The sequence below is a fragment of the Anas platyrhynchos genome, chromosome 9 (genome assembly GCF_047663525.1).
Source record: "Anas platyrhynchos isolate ZD024472 breed Pekin duck chromosome 9, IASCAAS_PekinDuck_T2T, whole genome shotgun sequence".
Lineage (NCBI taxonomy): Eukaryota > Metazoa > Chordata > Aves > Anseriformes > Anatidae > Anas > Anas platyrhynchos.
Genome location: NC_092595.1, coordinates 21,975,774 through 22,001,922, shown reverse-complemented (window position 1 = coordinate 22,001,922; position 26,149 = coordinate 21,975,774). Strand labels below are relative to the sequence as shown.

Below are 26,149 nucleotides of genomic sequence, written 5' to 3'. Positions count from 1 at the left end.
GCCAGATGCGGATGCTTTTCACGCTAAGTAGGAGTACAGTGAAATCTGTCTCAAGCAGTCACACAGCAGGCTGGTAAATTTCCATTTAAAGGAGGTGATCTCAAACACAAAGCTGAGTTATAAAGCTATTGTTGAGATAGGGGTCTTGTTTGTTTGTTTAATTCGTGAAGCTCATGCGGCGTTATATTTTAACTGTAGAAGACAAGGGCAAACTCATCAGAGTGATGCGTGTTTGTAGTGAGCAGGCCGTAGATGCTGTGCTCAGTGTGCCTGGGCTCCTAGTACGGGAAGCCTGCATATGGAATGATCAAGTGGAAATTTTTAAGAGGTTTGTTCCTTTGGATCCGATGTTAGTAATGCTGACAAATGCCAGAAAGGGTTCATGGAATTCAGAATTATTTGCTCAATAAAAAGGGAGAAACAACAAAACAAAAATGTGCAGATCTCAGACCAATTCACTGAGACAAGCTATGAATATGATGTTCATAGCTCAGTGTGCAAAACATCCTGAGTGAAAGAGCCGAAAAACTAACGATTCTCTTGCCTACGCACACCGATATTAACTACAAACCTAGAGGACACTACATAAATACTGTCTGCATAGGGAAATGCAGGTTTTCTACTACAGCAGGATGAGCCATGAGCCAGAACAAAGGAGAATAGAAGGGGCAGTGCGAGCACGTGCACGTGTGGGCACTGAGGGGATTTGTTCAGGTCTGAGAGAAGCTTGTGCCCTGTGAGCCTGCCGAGTCACCCACCAGAACAACGAAGGGGCTGGCCGCAAGTCCTGCTCCCCTTCTACTCCTGATCCCCACCAGGGGCAGCAGGATGGGGACTGCTCTGGCTCCCCATGGGGGTCCCAGGGCTGGCTGGGGGTGGCAGGGGCTGCCGGCCCACCTGGTGTACCCCCAGTGAGCTGGCGGCGCCGCCTCACCAGGCAGAAACAGGCGGTGATTATTCCTGGCTGGCAGTTGACAGGCCTATGACCAGGTTTTACAGGTCAAAATGTATTTTCAACATCAGCACATGAATGGCTTTATTTCCCATTTTTCAGCTTTCTGCAGATTTATAAGTGTGCGGGGTGCTTCCCCTTGGCGCCCCACGAAAGGGGAACTGTTACCTCAGCCCGGCAGCAGAGCTGGCTGGGCCTGAGCAGCACTGGGGCTGCTGTGCTGGGGCCTGCCATTGCCCTGCTCAGCTGGAGATCCCTGATTTTTGAGTAACTTCTTAGCTTGGGGACGTATGTGCGTGTGAGGGAGGGGTGCAGCCATTTCGGCTTTCGAATCAGGGAAGGTGGTGAGGGGAAAGGATGCAATGGTTTTTGAGGCAAAGATAGACATTCAGTTGTAAGACTTCCTGTTTTGATTTGCATGAGAGACGGGGGGCGGGTGTATTTATGGTTTAATGAGACACTGCCGCCTTAATAGAGCATTATTCACAGGAAGAAATGAGTTATTGCCGGCTTTCTTCTTTCTGTTCAGTTACTGTGGATACAGCATGTAAGTTTTAGACATACTTCCCTCTTGAACAGTATACGTAGCTTTCATTTGTTATGCTGAAGCAGAGGTTGAAGGATCGCAGTTTTTAAAGAGCGATTTATTTGCTGCTTGAATTCCTACTGATACAATGAGCTTTCGAGGGAGAGTTTTCAGAAGGGAGCCCAGTGAACTGCGGAAGAAGAGAAAGACCATGAGGCGAGTGAACCGAGGAGAAATTCACAGGCTGAGCTGCGTGAGTATGCCTCCCGTCCCTCCATCTCTTCTACAAAATTGTTATGAAATTACAGGTCAAATACAAATAGGAGAGAACAGGATTTATTCCTTGGTGTGTTTGTAGGAATTGTATCAACCTGTATGATGAGGTACTAAACATCAGAGAACAATTACTTTACGACTGAAGTGTGGAGAGCTCAAGAGTTTACATCAGGGAATCTGCTTTGTAGCATCACGTTGTCGATCAGGTACTGATAGCAGCATTATGTGATGCTCTCTGAGACGCCTGGTAATGCATGCTTGGTAGCTCTGTGAAAATCAGTAACGGTGCTTCTGGAGTAGAAAGTTGTTCTCTGTGACTTCAGGTCTTATGATCTGCTATGTTCAATTTGTGCATTTGGAGGCCAGAAGCAGGAGAAAGTCACTCTCCTACAGTGCAGTGAGCAAGCGAAGGAAGATCCAGAGCCCTTGGTGGAAGGCTGGAGCAAGGTTCTACCCCATGGAGGTAAACAGTGGCTTTGCCACTGATAGCACTGAGCCAAGACTGCACCTTTTGAAACTCCCATGTGTGGCACTGGGTGGGTCACACTAACTCATTTTGCGCCTAAGCTTTCTCAGCTAAAACTGAAACTGTAGAAAAGTTTTAGGTGAAACACTGTTGAGAAGACTAAGGCAAGTATTGGTTTTCAATGTATTCCCTTGAGACACTACTTTAGATTTCAAATATTTAATGGTTTCCTTAAGAATGATTTGGAGAAGATGGAGCCTTTTCTTCATAACAGCTGTCCATTTTTCTTCTGTAGTTTTGTGTATCAAATTAGATTGTGTTTGTGTGTGCAGTGAAGGGTTTTCTGGAGGCTGTTCTTCATGCTAATGTAGCAAAGAATTGGTGATAATACACTGAAGATATTTCTCATTTGCTTTCTTAAGAAAGAAAATATCTCTGCAATTGTAGAATTTTGTAACTGAATGTTTAGGACTGCCTGTGGTTGGTCTAGCAGTAAAGTGCTTGGGTTTTGCTCATGACTAGCTGCCACTTTGGCTGTATGTTTTATATGGAAGTGGATCTTTTTGACACGGCTACTTTATACTGTAGTTCCAGCTGCCCTGAGCTATTATCATAAAGTCAAAGATGCTAAGGGCTAGAAAGGTTTTGAAGTTAACTCTCAAATGCTGCTAAATTTTCAGAAGTTGTCAGCTTTCAAAGAGTCCCCAGATAACTCTTGGGATTTTCCAACAGAATTACATGGGTCTGTGTAAGCACTTCAGTGTGCTGAACTGAAACATTGCGTTCAGGGTACGTTTCAGTTCCCACTGAAAACTTACTTGGTGTTAGGTACCTATTAAGATGCTTGAGTCTCCTTTTGTTTCCTTGAAGCTGACTCCAAAATTCAGTAGGACCACACCTGAAAAACATAACATTCTTGAGAGTTTAAAAAAACACGACACCATCTTGGTGTTCACTGAAGAAATGTGAAGTTTTAGGAAGTCCCATGACTAAACATTTAAGAGGCTGTCCGCCCCTTTACCCTTAATAAGGGTAATTATTTGGTTTCGTCATGATAAATTGAGTTAACTCATGAGTCCTTTAATTCGTGTTAGTCTTTTGCAATCTACACAGATTTTTTAAAGCTTAAGCTTCGTAGTCACAGGTCCTGAGAATGAAGACTAATGCAGGTGTTGAAAGCATCGAACCCTGACAGCTCACAAAAATTGTTAGGATGTACGCAATGCTGCTTTTAAATGCTGGTTAGGAGGGATTTTTATCATTATTGTGCAAATCCTGACTGTGTGTGTTTAGTGCTCACTAGAAGTGGCTGAAGCCTTACAGGAAAGCAGAGTTGGACCTAAAACTAAGCCCGAACAGCAGCAATAAACCAGTAGCCTGCCTGCAGGCAGTGCTTGGTGCTTCCTGCAAAGTAGCTGGCTTTTATAATGTATAGGATATACATGTAAGTTGAGTTTTCAGGGGAATCTGGTCTTTTTTTTTTTTTTTCTGTTCTTTTTATCCGTAAGATGTGATGGGGTCACTGTGTCATGTTGTTCTGTGGGTGTATTTCTCAATAGCTTGTTTTGCCCCTAGGAAACACAAGCACACTTGGCTTTACTTTTGTGGCTTGTGACCCGTGTCCTTCTACCCACTACTTCATAATTGGAGCATGTTAAATTGTTGGCCTGTGGGCACTTCTTGCTATCAAACCAGGAGCTGATCTCTCCTTCAATCGCCAGCCTGCTGCAGATCTCCAGGTGGGGTTAGCTCCCACGGCAGCTGCAAAGGCCTCGAAAGCGGGGCCTTATTCAGAAACAGAATTCCTATACCACAGCTAGAGCCATGTTTTCTGTACATGGACTTTTATTATTTACTGGAAAGTTGCTTTTGTGAGACTAATTATATAATCTGATTAGTTTTAATTGATTGTAGATTGTTGATTGGGCTCAGTGTGGTTGACTGGATCTTGCTTTCATTTACATCATTGGTGTGCGTGTGGGCAAATGACTTGATAGCTAACTGATTAGGAGGGTGGTTGATGTCAAGGAAATGTTTATAAATTTCCAAAACTTGTGTCATTGGGAGAGTTGAGTTTAAGGTGATCATGCATGAACAATGCTAACGTTTATGGATAAATCCCCAGTGGAAATACAGGCACATGATTTAGTCAGATAAGTAGCATGAAAAATATCTGTAACTCATGAAGACATAAGTAGCCATAGGATAGTTAGAAAAAGAGAGATATTTACTGCATATCTGAAGGAGGACAACACATATGAGGACTGTCGTGCAAGGTGCTGACTTATTGCTAAGTACTCTCTAGAAATCAAGTGTTATTTTTGGAAAGTTTATTTAGAGGTAATGCTAACATTGTTGTCAGTTGTTCTTTGATTCAGGGATTTCTGAAGAAGTTGAGCCCCTTTCAAAAATATTCTTTGCTTATTCTACAGGTCTAGGACTTCATACATCTACATTTTAGTGTTTAAGTGAAAATGGACCACATAGTTTGTGCAATTTCATGCAATTAACGATAGTAATCTAAGTCTTTAGTGTCGGAGTATGATCTGATGAACAGGCATTAATTTTCTCTTTGGTTCTAAATATTCACTGAAAAGAAAAAAAAAAGAAAAAGAAAAGTCTTATGTAGTCTTAAAAAACAGAAGTCAACTAAAAAGAAAACTTTACTTTTGAAATACATAAAAATAGTTTTGAAAATCAATTCACCGACATTCATTGTGTTCTGCAAAATGCCCTGAGCCTCACAGACCATGAGTGGATCTCTGCATCTCCTTTATTTGCCCAGCTTGGACAGAAGGAGGAAACTGCTCTGGTCTGATTTTACTGTTAACCAGTTCTATTACTCCTGCATAGAGAATGTAGCTGTCAGAGCTGTTTTCTACATTTGCTATGAAGACCATCTGATCCCAAAAATTGGGAGCATCTTTTTTTAAAGTAGATTTTCCATGGACTACAGTGCAGTGACTCCCTACATCTCTCTTGCATGCATGCACACAAGTGGTGTTTACAAAAGCTTCTAAGCTTCCAGTAAAATTTTGGTTGAACCCACTATGTACTGTTTGCAGGATGGATAGTTTTATTAATGTCCCTCTTTGCAACCATGAGCCTGCCCAGCTGAGACCATGCTAGAAAAGCAGACATGGCTGGCAGTTGTTTACAGACCAGCTGAACTCGACTTGCTCCAGCATCCTCATCAAGCCCAGGGCAGCACAAGTCACTTTTCCCTCCCCAGGGTGAGGCCTTTGCTCCCAAGGCCACCATCTGCGTTCTCCAGCTCTGCCTCCAAGGGTCCCTGCTCACCCGCACAGCTTCCATCTCATCTTCCCAGACCCCTTGCACAGCATCCTACCAGTCTATTCTGATATCTATACGAAGATGAGAGGATGTCATCTTTGGCTTTTACCTACTTTCTTTAAGAATAGATTCAGCTTTAAAGGCTGTTTGTTGCTGTAACTGTGCTCTTTTTGTGGCTAAGGTCAGGTAAGGGGAATGAAGTGGCTGCGTGGTGCCAGGTTAGAGGTCTGTGTAAATTCAACTTAAAAAAAACTTCAAGATATTTTACAAGACTTTCTTGTTTTTTCCCTGAAGTGACCCATGGACAAATATTTAGTCTAGGCTTCAGAAGCACTTACTATTTAGAAATTGTCATTTTTTGACGTTTTAAAAAATGCAGCAGTTTCTTTAGAGTTTGCGCTGTCAGTGACACAATAATGATCCTCTCCTTCCTAAAATGGTTTCTAGCTACTGAGTAAACACTGGGCACACAGGTTGTTTTCTTGTTTCCTGAAATATTTTGCAGGCTATGTTTGTAGTTCTAGCTAATGTGTAAAATGGCAAGTGCAAGTCATTGAAGATGCGCGTGCACATATCGTCCAGATTCAGAAAGCACCATACCAAGCGTACAACGCCAAGCATGCACTCGTGGCTGAGAAACAGAAATCAGGAAATGCTTATGAGTAAGTCAAACCCAGCATGAAGCAACCCCCATCTCCCCAGTGCATGGATGTTTGAGCTGACGGCTCTGTGTGGCTTCCGGGTTTTAACCATTAGTAAGGTAGCTTTGGTAGGCCTGGTGCTTTCGGAATTCAGACTGAAAGCAGCAATAAAGCCTGCCTTGAGAAATACCAGGCAATACAAGCAGTAGGTCACTCGCATGTGTCTGAGAATGGGTCCTGTGGTTTGTCGTCCTAACCCCAGTCACCCATCGGTCAGCCTGTTGGGGCGGGTACGTGCATGTATGCCGCTGAGGCTGTGTAGCTGAAATGAAAATGGCCTGGCTTAGCTCATCCATTTTCAGATATTAATGCTCTCCATTCTCCTACAGTGATTTTTAAAGCTGGAAAATAGGCACGGTAGATCTTTATAAATCTTGATCCTCAAAACAATGATAATTTGTTATGTAAGCAATTAGGATTTACTCCATCCAAAGCTGTATTTGCACAGGGTAAGTCTCATTCAGTCAAGCAAATCCCTTGTTGGTGTCAATCAGTATTTTCTTTGAATAAAGACGCTTTAGTGAAAGAAAATGATTTTTCACTTTCCTTATGCCCATCAGCATCTTCTATAGTTTCCTTGCTTTTTGTGCTATAGCATTTTTGGAAACTAATTTCTGAGTCACTAAGAATTTTTTTTTTTTTTTGGGGGGGGGGGGGGGGGGGGACGGATCTTTGTAGTTCTTCACAATTTTCTCTGTAGCAGAATTGTATGAGAACTGGAAATCCCATTAATGAAATTTACTGGCACATCAGCTTTACCGCAGCCACCGCAGGATATCAGTGCTGTGCCACTCTGAAAGACCGACTGGATTCCTTCCCAAGTACTGTTCTTCAAGTTTTGGTGGAAGACAATACAAATTAAACATTTTAGACCTGACAAGTGAACTTCTGAGGGTGGGAAGGAAGGGGTGTCACTGAAAATTTCCTTTGTACTGCTGATTTCAACAACCTTGTTGATTGTGGATTGCATAAAGAGACAACTGTAGCCTTGGCACTGCCTGGTGGCAAGGAGACACGCACATCACTTCATCAAAAAGCAGACATTTTGGTGATTCCATTAAATGTGAATGGTTTTCTAGCCTCAGCTTCAGCTCGTTGAATATTCAGGGAGCTGTGGCCAGCACACATCGGAGCAGGTCTGAAGACAGGGTTAAATTCAGCCGTAACAACACACCTCCTCCAAAAGTCATGGAGTCCTGGCTGTTCTTTAGTTCAGTTCTGACAAGCTTGGCCAAGAAATATTTAAGTTAAGTTGGCCCACCCTGGTGGAATAAAATTAACTACATATATTAACTACATAAAAATCCACAGTCATGTTCTGTGCCAGCTACAGTATATAACTGGGGACAGGAAGGGAAGAAGTAGTAGTCTGGGAAGCACTTCGCATTGATGCCATCCCAGAAGCTAATTTATTTTGCTGTTGTGGATTGGGCTCGATTAATAGTATAATTGAGAAGTCTATTAAAAAAAAATAATAAGAGGAAAGATTATGTTATTTCAGTAAGTGGCCCTTTGTCTTGTAAGCCTGTCATTTTCAGTATCTCAAAGGTAGATGAGATTGGTTTGTCTAAAATCACAGTTCATAACTTGGCAAAACACAAAATCAGTCTTGCTTGATTGTGACGAATCTGGCCATCTCAATTCTTCTGAATTTTTAAGAATACACAGTGGATCCTCCTGTCACTAAGAAACATTTTTTCAGGTAACCAGAGTCCATCATCTTGAATTGTTTATTTTCTCTTTATCTGTGTTTTTCATTTTCTTCTTCTTGGCATGGGGACTTTAGGAGAATAAGTTTATTTAGGCATCTTTTAAAAAAAAATCAATAAATCCCAGATACTCAGAAACTGGTATCTGGCAATATACAAATATGCATTTAAGGCATTAGAAAATCGTAACATTTGGTCTAGTTTATCTTTAGAATGGGGAAGTCCTTGGGATGACTATCCAGACACTGTTGGTCTCAGTTACATCAGTTCCTCCTTTAATGAGTGGTCACAGAAATATGACTTCAGGAGGATGACATGTCAGTCGTATTGGCATAGAGCTATGAAGAAAAGGTGGGTGCTATTACCAACAGAAAGTCTCTGCAGCTGGAGGCAAGCCATGTACCATATCTATTTCTTTAAAATCATTTTTGTGGATATTTTGATTATTATTGCAGGGAAAATAATGCTTTTGTTATCTGGATCAGAAGGCTGTGGTGTAGGTCTTATTCAACGAGGTGGGTTATTACGGTGCTCTTCAAACTGAACATCACAAGTGGAGTTGTGGGCTGAAGTGAAGCAGTGATTGTCTTCCTGTGGTGCTGGCTCCAGCGCTTGTTAGAGACCTCTTAACTATTCAGAAAGAGTTTGGGAAAGTTGGCTAAACAACGTGCAGAAGTATGGTCAACAGCAGTGTCAGCATGTAAAGTAAATGGTTCTGTTGTGGTTGTTAGAGCAGGTGAGGAATCAGAGAGGGCCTTTTACGATGTGTATTCACAACCATTGCAGTACACCTAAATGTAATTCATTACTCACTTGAGATAGAGAATATAAAAAGCACTATAAAAATCCAAGCCAGCATAATTTGATCTTGGCACACAGATCGCTCGGTTGGTCCGCTTCCAAGAAGAACAGACAAGTTAAATGGAGGAGAGGCAGCACTCTGGTTATTAAAGCTTTAAATCAGCCCTGCTCATTTACAAATCTCTGCTAGCGCTTGCAGGGAGAAATCTGCTAATCCCAACGTCACCACTTCGGTCTGCCCGTGACAAGCGAACTGAACAGTCATTCACGTCTTCTGGAGAGAAACTGTGAACTGCAGCAGCTGCCGCCTGCTGTCACAAGCACAGCGCTGAGCGCTGTAGTGCCAGCCTCGGCCAAAGCCAGAGGACTGGCTCTGCCAGGGACGGGTTTGTGTGCGCCTTGCCTGGTGTGCAGGTTTGTGAGGATGTGCAGGAACATGCTGAGGCTGCCACAGGGGAGGGTCAGGCTGGGGGTTAGGGAAAGGTTCTGCACCCAGAGGCAGCCGGGCACCGAGCTGGCTCCTCAGGGCAGTGGTCGCAGCACTGAGCTGCTGGAGTTCAGGGAGCGTTTGGGCTGCACTCTCAGACACATGGCCTGGTTTTGGGGTGAACCTGTGTGGAGTCAGGGGTTGGACTCGATGGTCCTTGTGGGTCCCTTCCAACTCAGGACGTTCTGTGGTTTATATCTCACTGAGCAAGGATTGATAAAGAGGTCTGATGTTTACTACATTGTCATGCTTCATGCCAGCAGTGAAAGGACTGGATTATCTCTGCAATATATTGAACGAAGTGTGTTAGTGCTTGTGTCTCTGATTTGTGAGACTTGGAGTGATGCAGTGTTGCATTTTCCTGCAGGATTTTGCTGTGAAGTTGTAGACAGAATGACAATGGTCACGGCATCACTAGAAAAACATCATAAACATTGAAGGGCTTCACTGAAAAGCTTTGCAATAGTGGTGATAATGTCGCATTTGCTTCTATCTAGGTGCATTTTGGATGCATCACCCTTCCTGTAAGACCCTTCTGTTAACTTCTGTTCACCTGTTTCTACCAGCTTGTGCACTGCGGCTCCCAGCATGGCCAAGCAGAGAAGTAGCGCTGTGGGAGGAGCGATGTGTTTTGCGCCAGGGGAGTTTTAGGTTAGATGTTAGGAAGAACTTCTTTACTGAGAGGGTTGTGAGGCATTGGAACAGGCTGCCCAGGGAGGTGGTGGAGTCACCATCCCTGGAAGTCTTCAAAAGACGTTTAGATGTAGAGCTTAGGGATATGGTTTAGTGGGGACTGTTAGTGTTAGGTTAGAGGTTGGACTCGATGATCTTGAGGTCTCTTCTAACCTAGAAATTCTGTGATTCTGTGATTCTGTGTGTGCTCTCTCTCTGTTTCTCTGCTTCAGGGTTTTCTCGAGTTTCATTCTCACCCCACATAAATGACCTTGCAACTGTTGAGGAGAAGTTTGGCCCTGGAGTGTTTCAGACATTGATCAGGAGTGGCTTTCTGAGTGCTGCCTGTTTCTGAGGAGAAAGGGGAGGCCGAAATGGCAAAGCTCGCCCTGCCTCTGCCCGTGGCTGAGCAGCTGTGTGCTGCTGGTTTTGAAGGAGATGTGTCTATACGCACTCCAGCCTCATAGGGATTTTCAGGGGGAAGAAGAAATACCTCTTCATTGTCTCAGTCCCAGCAAATAGGGTGGTTCCCCTCTGCACAGAGAAGCTGCAAATGCCCTGAGTTTTTATGGGAATTCCCCCCGTATTTCAAGAGTCCAAAGATTTGTGGGATTCCCCAGCTCTTTCTTACTCTATAACTTTAGGAGGAAGGTAGCTACTTATCGCTTGCGTACTTTGTGCTTTTTAAAAAAATTAGAAGTAATGTCGATGAAGTTTCTTGGGAGTACAGGACCTAGATTAATGCTGTTCTGACACTGCTCTGGTTTTGGTGTGGACATTAATGGTTACAGTGGCATGCCTGACTTGCTAAAACCTGAGACTGTTGTGAAACCACTAGTGCTATGGTATCTGCTTTAGGAAGGGAGGCTTCCCAGTGCAGTTAACATTGTGAACTTTCTGCAGATAACATACAAGTTTTAGTGAAACCACTACATGGGGAAAATGCCTGTAAGAAACACTTGTACCTCAAAACAAATCAGTACGTGTGTTTTTTCACTTTTACTTTGCCTTTTTTTTTTTTCTTGCAAGTGGTTGCTGTAAGGCTTCCTACTGAAGATACTGTAGTACACTACTGTAGTACACTACTACAGTTCTGCTTTCTTCTGAACACAGATGGAGTTAACTAATTTTCAGACCTGGGCATCATTAGTGGTACAGCAGATGGTGCACTCAGCATGCGTCGCTGGTGTTCTCTCTTCCTCCTGAAGACTTATGTCTATATAGGAATATTTAATAAATAGATATAATTAGATTTAATGAAGGTGAGCCTAAAACTTGTGGGTCAAGGGTACTGCAGTGACTTAACTCAACTTGAAAGGAAGGAAGAAAGAGCTGCGTGTGGTGAGATGGATGATGAGCCCCTTGTGTTCCTGTGGGGAGCTGCTGTAGGTAGGTGGCAGACTGAAAACACCACACTAAAGAACACTGCTTTAGCTTCAACCCAAGTGTTTCTTGGGTAGGACGGGATGTTAACATGTCAGCTGTTGCTGCCTGGGGCCAAGTTCTGGCCTGTGACATTACCCCAGTCTGTGGTAAGATGACTGGGGTAATGTGAAATCTCAAGTGCTCTGTTAGGGTGCCCTGTCTTACCTGAGCATCATGTACTAGTGCACAGTCCTGTCACAGAATCTAATCAAGTTTTAAAGATGATTCTTCTCTTTTGGACCTTGTGTTTTACAGTGTATTTTCTAAAGATAAGTTTTTGGTTTTGTTTTCCTGTTAAACAGTCCCAAATTTTATTTCTAATTCAGTGTCCCTTTCATGACAGATAGGCCAAATATTGTTTCTCTTCCCCCCCTTTCCCTCACATCCTACAGCAGCATTCATGAGCCAGTTTCTTTGGGAAAGAGCTTTCAAAAAAGCTCTATTTATTACTGTTATTTGTCGATCTTATCTATTTTTTGTGTCTTTAATATCTCAACATCAGTTGATACAGCCTTTGGCCTGTGAATACTAAATATTGCTGACTATTAGAAATTTATTAACTTCAAAGCTGACAAGCACAACTTAGAGAGGTAATAGACTGAACTGTTGAAGGAACAGCTACAACTTTTTTAATTGCCTCTCCATCCTTGGAGGTTTTCAGGATTCGTCTGGACAGGTTCCTGAGCAGCCTGACCCAATTTGCCCCGCTTTGAATAGCAGGCTGGACTGGGTGACCTGCAGGGAGCTCCGTGGTTGTTCTGTGTCTGATAAGCTGAACAGTCATTGAATAACTTTATAGGAGCATTTGTATCTCCATGTTTTAGTCTATTTTGTGTGTTTGTCTTGATGATACTTAATTAAACTTTTCATAGATCCATTTGATACAAACGAGGATTTGAACTTAATTTAGAAGGGAAACAGTGTACCCAAGGGCCGGGGTACAATTTTGAGATGACCGTAACTACTGAAAAACGTGTACAATGGACCATGTGTATATTACATGTATAAACCATTGGAGAAGTTTGGTTTATGGAGATGTAGGAGCTTTCTTTTCTGATATGCCATGGTTTTGGTCTAGCTAAGAGGGAGAGGAAGCTTTATGTTATTCTGAGTAACACAGTGCAAGAACAGTGGGTAAAATATAACTTTTATTCTACAACAAAATAATATTTATAAAATATTTATCAAAAATATTTATCAAAATAATATTTATATTCCATTCAAATTGCGGCCATCTGTCTATTGTTCTGCATATATTTACAGAGAAAGAGTGTTACAGAGAATGACAGACAATGTGGTGGGTTTAGTCTCTGTAATGAGCTGACAAATTGCCCTTGAATTATCAGGTTGAGAACAACCATTATGACTGGCCTAGCTTCCTCACTTCTTCTTCTATGAATCAGCTCAGCTGCAGCAAGCTATGGAGAGGTGGGAGGGTCATCATTCATATTTTGGTGTTAAAAAAAAAAAAAAAAAAAATGCAGAAGATCTCAGTTTATGCAGGGGAAAAAAAAAAAGAGGGAGAGAGAGAATTTGAGTATAGCAAGATTACCTGATCTGTTTTGTTTTTTTCTTTTTCTCTACAGCAGGAAAAACCCAAACTCTTGGAGCCTTTGGATTATGAAGCTGTCATCACAGAAATTGAAAAAAATATCGGGGATAGCCTGTTTAAAGATCTGATATTGTTCCCTGATGATGACTTTTCAGTAAGTACAAGGCAAATGTGTGTTGTTCTTTCTCTTCAGTTTGTGTACGTGTATATTTTACCCTGTTAGAGGGAGACACAAAAGTGTCCTGAGGGCTCTCTAAGATTTTTCTTAGTTTACACATAGCTCCTTACTCATCTCCTACCAAATTCATTCCTTTTTTTTTTCCCCCCTGACATTCATACATGAGTGAGTTTATAGTTCAGTATTAGATACAGCACAAAGCCCTGGTTGTTCCCAAACATATTTCAAGACCTCATAAAATGTTTTATTCCATAACATGTACTTTGCTCAACACAGTGGCAGTTTAGCCTGAGCTGGAATTTTTCCTATTATAATCTAATTGAATTATACTTCCATAATTTACTTACAATCAATCTGAACCTATATTCTATCGGATATAGATGGCCTCTAGAGTTGACCCATGTCTCTTGGACTTCTGCTCGGTCAGGCTTTTTAGGTGGCAGCTGTAACATATTTCCCAGCTGTGTGAGCAACTTGAGTTTGCACGAAAAGGGTAAACCTGAACAGACTTGAATTTTGTTTGGTTTTGGGGCTTTCTCAAATTCCTCTCCAGTGGGGATGGAGATTTGGCAAGCTGTCCCTGAGCGATGGGGACGCAGAGTCCCCAGTGCCAAGGCAGCCCCTGTGGTGTGATGCTGACAGGCTGTGGGTAGCAGAGCCCGCAGCCGCGAGGCTGCCAGACCTCATCCATGGTTCCCCAGTGCTCAGCCTGCTGAGCTGCAGAGAAATCAGGAATCTGGAAATCTGGGGCAGGGGTGGCTCAGGAGGGCAGGGGCTGCCTGCAGGGGGGCTTGGGAGACATGCTGCCGGGCAAGTAGGCTGGCAGATTGCCCTCATCTTATAGCGACTTCTTCAGAATCAACCAATGTCTGCAAAAGATTTTGATGAATAGGCATTCTCTAATGGAAATACATTTCAATCTGTGACCAATTGTAGCTGCTGTGTGAGAGCCCTTCCCATCAGCTCATGGCACTGCTGCTGTCCTGCGGGGCCGGCTTAATCTAATAGACTGCTTTGTTTTACTAAATGGCTCTATTTCCTTGGTGGCATTAACTGAGTTAATGTGCTCGTGGGATTGAGAGAGAACTGAACAGAATACATTTCCACATCACCGTTAATTCCTTTATCCATTTTGCACATTTGTGAATTTATGAAATTGAAATTTAGCATTATAAAGCTGACTAGACTTACTGTGTGCTGTCACAAGGCCCCTGAGCCCCTGGATTTAGAATAATTGAGCCCAAGTCAGCAGAGCAAAAGCAGCTGTTTCTTCTCAGCAAAAGAAGAATCATGTCCTACTGCTCAGGACCTCTGCCTGTCAAACCATATTTTCATATCCTTATTTTCATTTCATTTTTAGCAGTTGCAGCCTGGCCTTTAGCGTAGTTACTTCTATTTTCTTTCCTCTCTGTTATGGAGAATAACTGCAAAACACAGCATACTTAATAAAATAATAACAATTAAAAACCACAGAGAGGTGCTTGCATAGTAGAGGTGACTTGTACTCATAACAGAGCAGAGGCAGGGGTAGGTCCATTGCCTTGCAATAAAACAGTCTCTTTTCTTTGTTATCTTCTTGTTGAAGTCCGCTGCAGTAACGAGATCTTATGTCAGACAGGGCTGCAGAGCTTCAATAGCAGACAGGTTTTTCAGCTGCAGAGCATCTATTTATAGCCCTGCTCCTTCCTGCTGAAATATCACCTGTGCACAGCAGTCTGGGTCAGCCATTTGAGTAGAAAGAGATCCAGGTCTGACTGAATTAGGAGATGCTCAGGCTGGCTCTGAGTGTTACTTAATGTGATAATGCCCCAGGAAATGGTGGACATTGCTGTTTAAAAGCAATGATTAGAATTGCTTCAGACTTCATAGTTCAGCGATGATGCAGCCCCACTTTGGGCCTGTGTTAGCAAAAGTTTACGAAGAGTGAAACCCAAGCAAATGTGTGAGGTGAAGGAGTGAGAATAAGTGAAAATTTGGCTTTTAACACTGATGTGCCATTTCTGGATCTGTAGTATTTAATTGTAATGCAGTTATTCTCACAAGACCTTTGTAAGTCACTTCCAACATCCCACGAGAAGTCTGTGGGACAGCAAAGACTTCTTGGTATCAGTCTGAACCTGAGATTCCTCCATGTCCCTGCATTTCAATGAGGAATACAGCATGTGTTATGAAGATGCATTCTCTGATTTAACTCCAGCTGGGGAAAAGATGCTTCATGTTTTTGTGACTGTGCCTAATAATTCTTAACAAAAACAAAAAAAAAATCCCATCAGTTCCACTTCTTGTTTTCCTAGCAGTGCCTTGCTTGCGAACTGCTCCTGCTTGCCCAAAGTCCAATTTCCCTTTGAAAATAGCATGCAGCTCTGCTCCTGGATCCCGTAAACACGTAGTCCTTCTGTTGTTGTTCTGGGAAACAATGGCCGGTGGAAATTTCTCCTACAAAACTTTGCATTTGTAGCAGTGCAGCAACTGTGTGGGGGAAGGATCTGCACAGCTTCATAGGAGCTCCTTGTCATGAGTGTGAGCGTGCACTGTACTGGGGAGTAAGTGGGAGTTTGTCCATACATTGATATTCTGCTCCTAAGGGCCTTCATGTCAAAATGCTTGCCATACCCTTTCCTAAGTACTTTTCCGTCCTTTCTTCTTGTCACCATCCTTACAGAATTCACTGAGCCTGCAGCAGTCTCTTGTTAAATCTCTCTGGGATCCCAAGTCTTTCATGGTATCGGTGGTACCCTCCCTTAGGGCAGCACCTCTCTGCTATCACCATGTTTGTGTTGGGGTTTGATAGGTAAATATGTGGCAGTTATGTGTTGATAAATGTTATTTATCATTAAAAGGCAGCTGAAAGTATTTAATAAGTTTAAAAAAAAAAAAAGGCTAAATTCTGTGTCATGAAAATTTGTTCCTCTTTCTCCTCACGCCTTCCTTTTTAAAAATATATGTAAATAAAAATCTGTTTAGAAATTAGCCTTTCTTAAACTAAATGTATAAATACATCTGATTTGAACCTGCAATAGGATGAACAGTTTCATTGCCTAGATTTAGGACAGGTGTCAGATAGCAGTGCTTGCCTCTGCAAGCTGGCAATGCCGAACCTGTTCGAGTTCTGTGTGCTCCTGGCTCTTCTGGGCTTCTGAAAGCTCCCCCAGGCACCCTCCAAGTAGCTCAGAGGACTCAGAAGAGGGGCTGTGTAGTGCTGCTGCACGCTGTCAGAGCAGGTGCACCTGTTGCCAGGCTATTTTATTTATTTTTTTTAAAGTTCTGAATAAGGGAGAGCCAAAACCTCCCTATTTTTTAACCTTGAAACCACTGTGCCGGGACAAAAGCTGTTCAGGTACAGACGTTCCCAAGGGACCCTGATGCAAGTGACCCCTGAGAGTGAGCAAAACATTGCTTCTTCGCGTGGAAGGGTGACAATGTACGCTGCAGGGCAGCTCTAACCAGGGGGTGGGAGCTCCTTGGAAATCACCCCGTACTCCTGGCTATTGTTTCTGACATCAGCAGAGTTACCGTGGTGGACCAGCAGCTTCTTTTCAATAGCACCTGACTTACCGACCACTTTCCTGTGCGGTAGGCAGTATCTACTCATCAGAGAAGAGCAGAAGTTTGGTGCATTGCTCACCACAATATGATTCGGGACCTTTCTCATGCAAACTCACGTCAGGTGGGAGTAGCAGGAAAGTGAGTGGCAGCTGGGCTTGGATGGATGCACTTCTACTTCGTAAAAACAGAGTGAAGCAGTTAGCAAAGCAAACATTATGAGAGCACAGCTGCTCACACCGAGCGTGTTCCTGTGACCTTCCAACAAGCCCTGTGCTTGCTTTCCTTTCGCTTTGCCCTGCGCTTGCACCTCCTCGGCGAGGTCTGTGCTAGGAGGGCCGGCAGCAGCCTGCTGGCAGCCCCATGCAGCAGCAGCATTTATACTGCAGTTCCACCTGATCCTTGCTTCTTCATTTGGGCTAACTCCTTGCAGTTTTCACTGCTGTTACGGAAAGCAGTTTACTGAGATGGAAATGGGCCTGAGCAGCTTTTCTTGGGAGAGACTGAATCTAAGCACTGATAAATACAAACATTTCTGCCGGCATGCGGTTAGCTCTCTTAGAAGGGCTGCCCTTGCAGGAAGTAAATGTAATCATTTTTTTATGTATCTGTCTAAAGGTTCAACCACTGGTAACACGCTTTCAGACTAAAAGCTGTTAGGATAGATTCAGAGTGCAAATGTTTGAAATGCCTAATGGAGTCTGAACTCCATTTTCAAATCCTGCACTGGCTGTGTTGGTGGGAAGTGCACCCTGTCTGAAAATAATATTCCTAATCAATCATTGATAAGGGACGATATTAGCCTGTGGTTTTCACTGTAGAAATACTCTTCAGTGGATGTAGCAAGAGAAGTTGCTTAATTAAATTACACCTTATAACTAATCAAACACTTGGGGCCAAAGCTTTATGCAAAGGAGATGCTGGCTGAGTGCCAGAAATCATTGGTGGGTATAGGATATTTGCACAAAATTGATACCCAGAAGTCTGTGGCTTTGTTAATATCTGCCTTATATGGTTATCAGAGTCTCTGCATTCACAAACTAGAAGATAGCCTTTTAACTTTTGATTTGAACACACAAATGCTATGATTGCCTAAAGAGATTGCAGCTAGAAATGCTGGATTTGTTAAGTAAAATCCTTTATTATTATTATTAACCCTTCAGCATTCAATCTGATGTTGAAATGTAGTTGTTTTTTGAAGAAAACAGGCTTCAGTGAACAAATGCCATGGCAGATCAGCCTTTAAGGGCAGTTAGCTTTGGAAGTAACCGGCTCTGAACAGGAAGTGTTTTTGTGGCAAGGCTTTTGCAGCTCGGTGGTTGATCGTAACTAATTCTCAGAAGGGAAGTGCTTTGTAGTTTTTAAAACAAGTTTAAATATAACAATACACAACATTTGTCATGTCACAGTTCTATGTAAGTAAACCCACGACATTCTTTGGCAAAGCCTGCAAGCGCAGCAAGCCCCCTGTTAGCGATTTCTCAGGTTTGCACAGCTCTGTTACTTTCCTCCAAAGGGCAGTCTCGTTGAGACAAAAAGTGGGGGTGAGTGCTGCACATGAAGCCGTGGATTGCAGCTCCAGCTCTTGTTCTGCTGCAGCCCTGTAACCCCTCACAGGAGCTCCAAGGGAAGGCAGGCACGGCAACCCCACTAGGAGAACGTTGAGCTGTGTTGGTCAGTGTGCTGATAGCAGTTTACAGGAAGTGTTGCTGCATTTGGTTTTTAAAAAAAAATGGTATGCATTTTAAATGAATACTGAAAACTCTTTTGTATAGTGTGCAGGGCAAATACGTTTTATTGTGGTCAAGCAGAAGAGGTTGTTGGTCTCTCTGCAGCTTAGTCACCATCCTAATAGGGTCAGTGCGAGGTACGGAGTTCATCACGGCTCTCGTCTGTGTCCTCCTGCTCTACCTCATGTCTGCTGATCATCTTCAGCTGCTGTGATGCTGTGGAAGGGCAGCGTGCATGTTTTGTGACTTCTGCTGCTGGTGGCTGGGCCCCAACCTGGTGAAGGGCTCCTGTGATGCCGCATCTGTGGGTTTTCAGCTGTGCTCAGGGATTGCATCTTCTCAGCACTGCTTAAAAAAAACGGACTAGAAATGTTATGCATGTGTGAAATAAGAAAGCAAGTGTTTCCCAGAGGCTGTGGGCATTGCTGGGAGTCCCTAAGCAGTGAAGGATCCAGCCATCCTCACTATCAGTACGTGTGGCCTCAAAATCCGTATTTCTCCATTGGTTTTCTTTTATTCATAGACTAAATGACTGTATAAATCTTTGCTGCATGTGTGCATTGGTCATACAAAGAGAGAGCCTTGTAATCCACGTTTAGGAAAGCTTGCATAGTTTTTCAGAACAAGAGGGTTTATTCATGCTGAGCTGGGACCATCACAACTTGTTGGAGCCCAAGTGTTCTAGCTGTGCTGTATCCTCAACTATCCAGCTGAGATAGAAAAAGTTTGGGGAACCCCATGATGTCTGCATCTGTCTGGGTGATGTATGCCTTTCTCTCAGAATTACTCATAGGAAAAGCCATAGGAGGAACCAGCGTGGCGTTTGTAAGCTGTAAAGAGCAATGCAGTCAGTACCAGCCAGGTGACTGTCACACGCAGCCTGGGTGCTTCGATTCATGGGGAAGAACGATCCCTTTTTAGCCTGAGACAGGGGATATGAAACAGACCCTCCTGGGCTATGCATTAGCACTGGGTGCTGCAGGCTGCTTCGTGGCTGGAGAAAGCAGCGGGTTCCTCATTAAGCCAGCCATCAGCAGCAGGCCTTCCCCTGGAAATCACGTGCCGTTCTGTAAGGGAAGGGAGGATGAGCTGCGAGATGACATGCGGCTTGGTTTCAGCCCTAGGTTACCTCGAGTGGAGTCATTCCCTTGTAACCGAGAGCAAAATCTGGTCTGCTGGGGTGTGGGTCACTGGTTTGCTTTCCACCTTACAGTGGAGACAATGAGTGGGCCTGATCTGCAGATTAACTCCAAGTGCCCCAAAACCTCCCCTCATGATTTCTGCCTAGGGACTGACTTGCCTGACCATCCCATGGAGGTCCTGGGTCACGCCGAGGAGCATTGCTGGGGGCCCTGGCCTCTCCTTGGACTAAGGGAAGCCCGGCCTGTTGGGGGGAGGGAGGGGCCTTCTGGAGATCCATGTCTCTGTGGATCCCAGTTTGCTTGCAAAAATGTTGTTCCCAGAAATCTGTTTGAACTCTGCCCTTGCTTGTTAATGAATTCTTTAGCTGATAGCATTGATAGTGTGTGAGGGAGGGAATTGGGTTGCAGTTGGTGTGCATGTCTATTGTCTGCATGGAGAAAAAAAAAAAGAAAAATGCAAGCAGTAATAATACTGGTTCTCTTGTCTTCATGAGACAAAACTGCTGTTCTGTCAGCCTGACTAATTTGTTTTTTGTTTGTTTATCGTCAGACAGACACAATTTCACTGGAAATCAGGACGCTGTATCCTTCTGTACCCGAAGATGCAGAACAAAAAGCAGAAAGTTTATTTGTTAAAGAGGTAAATATCTCATGTCTGTATCCTTTGTTTTTCAAATAAAGCCATGGTTTTGTGGGGACATTGCTGTGTTGATAGTGAACATCCTCTTTGTTTTAATATTGTTTAGGTGATTTGAATCAGGTTTGATTTTTGGAGGCCAGAAGGGAGGGTAGGGAGGGGTGAGGAGGGAGGTTAACAACATGTCTGTAAGTGCTAGCTCTTATATGTTTGTGTGTAGAAAAACTGCAAATGTACTGAATCTATCCCTCATGCCACTGTTCTCCAATTCATTCCCTGTCACTGCTAGCCCATTGCTATTGGTATTTTTATGTGAGTGATAATCAATGGTACCCAGAATGCTCTGAGCTGAGAAAATATCCATAACTTTTTCAGTGTATATATATATATATATATATATGTATGTATATATATTTGATGTGGTTTTACACTCTTAGTTATTATGTATTTGAGGTGTACATTACCACTATCGGAGGAAGAGGTTCACTATGAAGGATACGTAGAGGTTTATATTTATTATCAGTATCTAGAGGTTGCTCTACTGTTACTGTAGAAAGTCAAGCAGAGTTCTTCAGTGGCAGTTAGAACACCTCTAGGAATGATTTCCTGCTATCTCTTTTTTACAAATAAATTTGTATTGTTTCCAGATGTGGTCTCAGATTAAAAAAGAAGATTCTGCTTGCTCTCCTACTACCTCAGGGATATTTGGGATTGTTATTGATTTTCTTTGAAAGATATTTGAATTGTGCACCCAACATCTCCACCAAGTTTACTTCAGCCACTTCTCTGGATTTTCTCTATCTTTCGCTACGGATTTGAAATATAGCCCGTCACTTCCATTAGCAGAATGGATTTAGGGAATCAAATCGTCGGCCAGCTTCTATAAAACATTGAATTACAGGCACGCTCACTTAATAATGAGCCAGTAATCCATGTGTTCTCTGCTTTTTTTTCACAGATTGGGGTTTTGCACACCTGGCTTCCTACTTTGAGTATGGGCTATTTCCTATGGAGTATAACCACAAGATAATTTGCAGATGAAAAGTCAGTTACAGACAAACACAGAGAGGAAAAAAATCCAATACTAGAAAGAAACATAGCTGTTAAATTCTACACAACATGACATTTTATAGGCAATATTTCTCTCTAGCAGCAGGTCTAGAAAGAGCAGTAGCAACTCACTGCCAGCTCAAATTGCCTGAACCATGCCATCTTTTGCAATGACAGGAGGGTTAAAAGATAACACGGTTTATGGAATAATCTACCTTCCCAGAGTTCTCACTGCCTTTTCAACACTTTGGGGTCTGCTTTTTATTTTAAGGTTCCTCAAGTTGCAAGGCCAGCACTGTCCTCGCTGCTTTACAGGGAAAGCGGTGGATCTAAAAATGGAACATTAGTGCATGGAATCTGGGAATCATTACAGCTGAGTACTCCAAGGGGATGCTAATGACAACCTGATAAAATACATATTGAGCTGCTCTATTTGCTTTCTCTGCAATACCAATAAGCCAAGGGGAGAGAGAGAGGGGAGGAAAGTAGTGGAAAAAACAGTACCAGAGGACTAAGCCTGTGCATGGAATAATGGCAGGATGTGACCCTCTTTTAAAGTAGTAATCCATATGTTCCACTTCTGCCACAAGGCCAAAAGCAATATATAAAACAAATTAAGCTCCAGGAAGAAGATGGTTTCTAGTCCAAAAATAAGTAAAACTGAGGCTGAGGTGCTGTGACAATCTATGGTTACAGTCCCTGCAGTGATTGCCCCAGTCTGTAGGGACTCAGCAGCAGTCTGTGTTCTGGCCTGGTGTCCAGCAGCTCGGGGTGGCTGGGCAGGGCTGGAACTGGTGACCTTCACTTCTTTCTTTAGAGCTGTGAAAACCCCAACACTTTACGCAGTGAAGGAAGCTTCTCTTCCTTCAGATATGCAATGGTCTCATGAACAGCAAAGGAATCCATCTTGTACATACTTGATCGTCGAGCCAGGATTAAAACCAGCATTAAACGTCCGATCCCTGATCAGACCATTGGTGAAGCTGTACAAAGGCCAGGTACAGCTTTGTTTCTCTGAAGCTATTTTGGTGTTCCCCACAAAGTGGTAATGACCGTGTCAAACCATTGATGAGTACTTCACTATCTCAGTAGTTTAGGAAGCTGTGACACAAAGACATGGAGCTGAGTCAGTTAACTGTGCATTCAGGGTCTGCTGTTGAAGGGGAGGTGAATACGGCACAGTGTGAGGACATAGCATGGAAACCATTGTGATAGCTTGGGTGCATGATCGTCTTCTGTTTCATCCTTCTGGACATTTGGTGTAGTTCAGGTGGCCTTGTCCATGAAGTACTGCTGCCTGATTTAGAACGAGTATGAGACTGCTATGATAAGGCCCTTGTAACAGATTTCAGTCTAGGTACTGTTAGTGATGTTGAGATATTATGGTAATGAGTGGGATGGAAGAATTTACCTTAAATAAGATGTCTAATGGTCTCCTTTTTGCTGAGACGGTACAATTAAGATTTATTTTTTTAATGAGTATTTAATTGTATTTATTTTTAACGAGTATTTAAATAGTTCTTTGATAACTAAATATTTTTTAAGGATGCAAAGAGAATATTTTACATTTTCTAATTGATTAATCAGAGTCCCTTTATTCATTTATACTTCTTATGTATATTCTAAATACAATTTAGAATGTCCTTTCTTAAAACAACTTGAGCCAGGTGCTCCATGCAAAAATGTTTGGGGCAAGTGTGTTATAGATGTGTTGGCCACGTGGGTGAGGAGGGGTGTGCTGGGAGCTCTGCAGGGGCAGGAGCAGAACAGAGCACCTTGCTGAAGAAGCTTCTTTGGATTGTTCATTGTAATTGCAGACAGTAAGTCCAGAGAGGCTGCTGAGAAGTCGTCTCATCCCTCCCAAGTAGGCTGGGTACCTCCTGACCCAGCCTGATATCTGTCCTTCTGCCAGTGCATCACATCAGGGAATGTAGACACCAGGAACAGGGCACACTAACGACAGGCTGCCCTTCCACATGCAGCATGACTTAGACCTGTCTGGTGACTCACTATTTGATGTCAGATTGTGGTGTTTTAGCTTATGGAAATGACTCCGAGCAATGAGGACAGTGAGGAAACAAGCTTCCCGGAGAGAGCTCCCGACACTCAGAAGAGCTTTCTTTCCTGCACCCCAGCACTGCTCCTCTTCACTTGGGGGTGTAATTGTAGTCCTCACGCAGGAGGGACTATGCTGGCTGAAAAGTATTGCATCAAAATGAAATGATAGTGTAATAATACTGAAACTTAATTTCCTGTATAATTTTCAAGGTAGGAAGGTTGAAGTTGTCAGCTCCATTAAGTTTTTTATAGCCCCTGTCATTCATCTGGCATTTTTTTCTATTTGAGATTTTGCAGTTTGTCTGTCCAGAACCTTTAAGTAATGACTAAACATCAGTTTTATTAATAATAATGTTAGAAGAGCCACTGAATAACTACTGAAGGTGGTTGTGTGTCAGCACAGTTGTTTTCTTAGGATCTTTATGCACTGTCTAATCTCCATTGTACTTACACGTTTCAAAATGGGAACTCCTGTTGATAAATGTCACAAAGTTTTATTGTTATTCATCACAATGAATTTCCTAACTTCAAAATCTGGTTTCAATAGTTTAAAGAAAAGTAGCATCAGGACAATGACATGTATTATTAAACTCTAGTGGGTGTTTTGATAGCAGAAGGGGTAAATATTTAATGTTTAATATTTTAAAATAATAGCGTGTTTGAATGTTGTGGTTTGTTGCTGTTCTGTGTCACTGCCCTTTTGCTGTATATGTGACCTGTGTTGGTATGGAAATAGCTCTGAGAGCCCTAAAGTGGAGGTCCAGCTTTGCCAGCAGCTGGCTGAGAAGCTGCTGGCTCTTGGTGGGCACAGGCGAGCAGAGTTTCAGCTGGGGCTGTCACAGCACCTTCCCAATTTCTTTCCCAATTATCTTATCCCAAGTGTCTTCTGGTCATTGCAGGAAAGGTCCCAGGAAGGGGAATTGGTGAGGAAGGCATTACTAGCATGTCACCGGCCCTGAGGCAGAACGCAGCGTGCTCTGCAGCTTCCCCTTTGGTGCCGTGGCTGCCTCCAGCTCTGGATGCTCTTTGCTTTCTGTTTCCAAGCCCTTGCGCTTGCCCTTCCCTGTTCAACATCTCCGGCTTTCCACTTAACTCCTCGGGGCAGGCGAGGTGGCAGAACCGCTCCGTGCATCGGGTTTTTCCGCAGGAGTCCGGGTTGTTCCACGAATGCCTGTCGTACGTGTGGCCGTATTTCCCAGGACTGCACACCCAGTGCTGCCTTAGAGAGAATAGAAGCTGGGGAGGAAAGAAACTCCAGTTGCTTTCAAGTGTTTGCTTCAGTTGTGTTTATCTCACTTCCCTTTTTCTTCTTTCTTCATCCAAAAGGTTCATTTGCATTGCAGGGCAAGTCTTTATTAAGCTCCTCTCTCACTGCGGTAGCCATCACACTGTCACCACCAGAACAAGAGCTAAGAAGATGCAGGTGAAAGAAGCTTGCGGGGTAATCTGCCTCTTTAAGGAACAGTTGGACCTGGTGGGCAAGGGGGAAAATAATTGGAATTTGATATTCCCCCTGGGAACGGGCTGTACAGCCTGCCTGGTCAACAGCGGAATAGGAAAGTTCATGCAAACGTGTGCCAGCCCGCCCACGTCCCAGGGCTTCCATTTCAGTTTGTATTTTTCCTCCCCCCCAAGTCCACTTGAGCTCAACAGCTGTGCAGCGGTGCCTCCGCTCTCTGCCAGTTCTGGGCTCCTGGTGAAATCTCTGCCTCCAGAAAGGGTTTTCTTGCTCTTGCTGGGTATTTTTCCTCATTACTAAAATTCAATTTCCAATAATAATTTCCAATAAAAAAGCTTTTAGACGTCAATACAGTAAGGGATATTCTGAAGAGAAAAGGCTATTTTGGGAACACATCAGTCTGTAATGTTTGCACTAAAGCCAATGTGGAGAATTCTCTGTGGACACTAATTGCATCTGTTAAGTAGAATACTTGGTGACGAAAGTACCACGGGGGAAAAGCCATCCTTTCAGTACAAGGCTCAGTTAGTTTTCATTTGCCAAGTAGAAAGAGAGTGAAGTGTGAACTGAAGGGTCTGTGCTCCTCCTCGCAACACTCAATGAATGAGCTGTTTGTTGGCTCCTGTAAAGACAGCGGACGTGTTGCTCTTGTAAGAGTACTCTTATAGCCCAGGTGACAATTAAATAGCTTAATGAAACTTAGCACACAAACACAGAAGTGACAATGTCATTTCTTGAAGAGTGGCAAGAAAAAGCATTGAGTTCTGTTTTTTCTGATTGTTTTTGTTTGTTTCCTTTTTTTTTTTTTTTGTCTATTCAAAGGCAGAGCAATGTAGGAACAATATCAGAGTGGTGTAGGCTTCAGACCCGACCTTGTAAGATGCTTAATCAGTCTGTTACAATACCATACACAAGACTTAAAAAGGATATTTATTAAGCCAGTGCTGAATAATTTAGAGAACACCACCTTTAGGCTTTCAGTCCATTTTGGTTTTTGCTCCAGCAGCCTGGTAAATCCCCTTTCTGTCCCTTCCGAGGTGAAGATCGCTGTGAAAGCAGCGACTCCCATGGGAATATCAGAAGAGGCTGGCGAGAAAGAGAGCAAATATTCCCAGTTGGTGTAACCTATCTTGTCCCTTTATTGCCATTTCTCCTCCTCTTTCTGCTTAGCATTTTGCATTCCAGTCTCTTTGATCTGTCTTTTTTTCCATTCTCTCTGCCTCCTGCAGTCTCATCCTTTCCATGCCTTTCTACGAGACTTTTTCCTGTTCTCACCTTAGATTATATTACCCTTTATGCTGCTGCTTCTTTATCTAACATAGATCTCTACCATTTTCCTTTATGACTTCCCTTCTTTCTCCCCGTCATCTTCAGCAGCAGCTTTTGCTGCTAGGTTTTACGCTTTTTTCCTTCTTTCTTTTATTTTATTTTTCTTTCCTGTCCATCTTGTGTGGGCTGGTGCTAATGTTCAAGTGAAGAGTGGGGAGGAAA

General features: G+C 43.1%; 1 protein-coding gene across 17 annotated transcripts in view; it reads left to right on the top strand.

Moving 5' to 3' along the window:
• Positions 1–26,149, top strand: part of DOCK10 (dedicator of cytokinesis 10) — a 147,925-nt gene that overhangs the window by 40,352 nt on the left and 81,424 nt on the right. For 10 of the 17 annotated variants that reach the window (XM_027464816.3, XM_072042228.1, XM_072042225.1 and 7 more), the window contains exons 2-3: positions 12,896–13,015; positions 20,005–20,094. In XM_027464816.3, coding sequence (XP_027320617.2) covers positions 12,896–13,015; positions 20,005–20,094 — 210 coding nt within the window. Of the gene's footprint in view, positions 1–1,188; positions 1,732–2,196; positions 2,218–12,895; positions 13,016–20,004; positions 20,095–26,149 lie in introns of those variants that run through there. The other 7 variants (XM_072042222.1, XM_072042226.1, XM_072042217.1 and 4 more) reach the window with 5 other exon arrangements.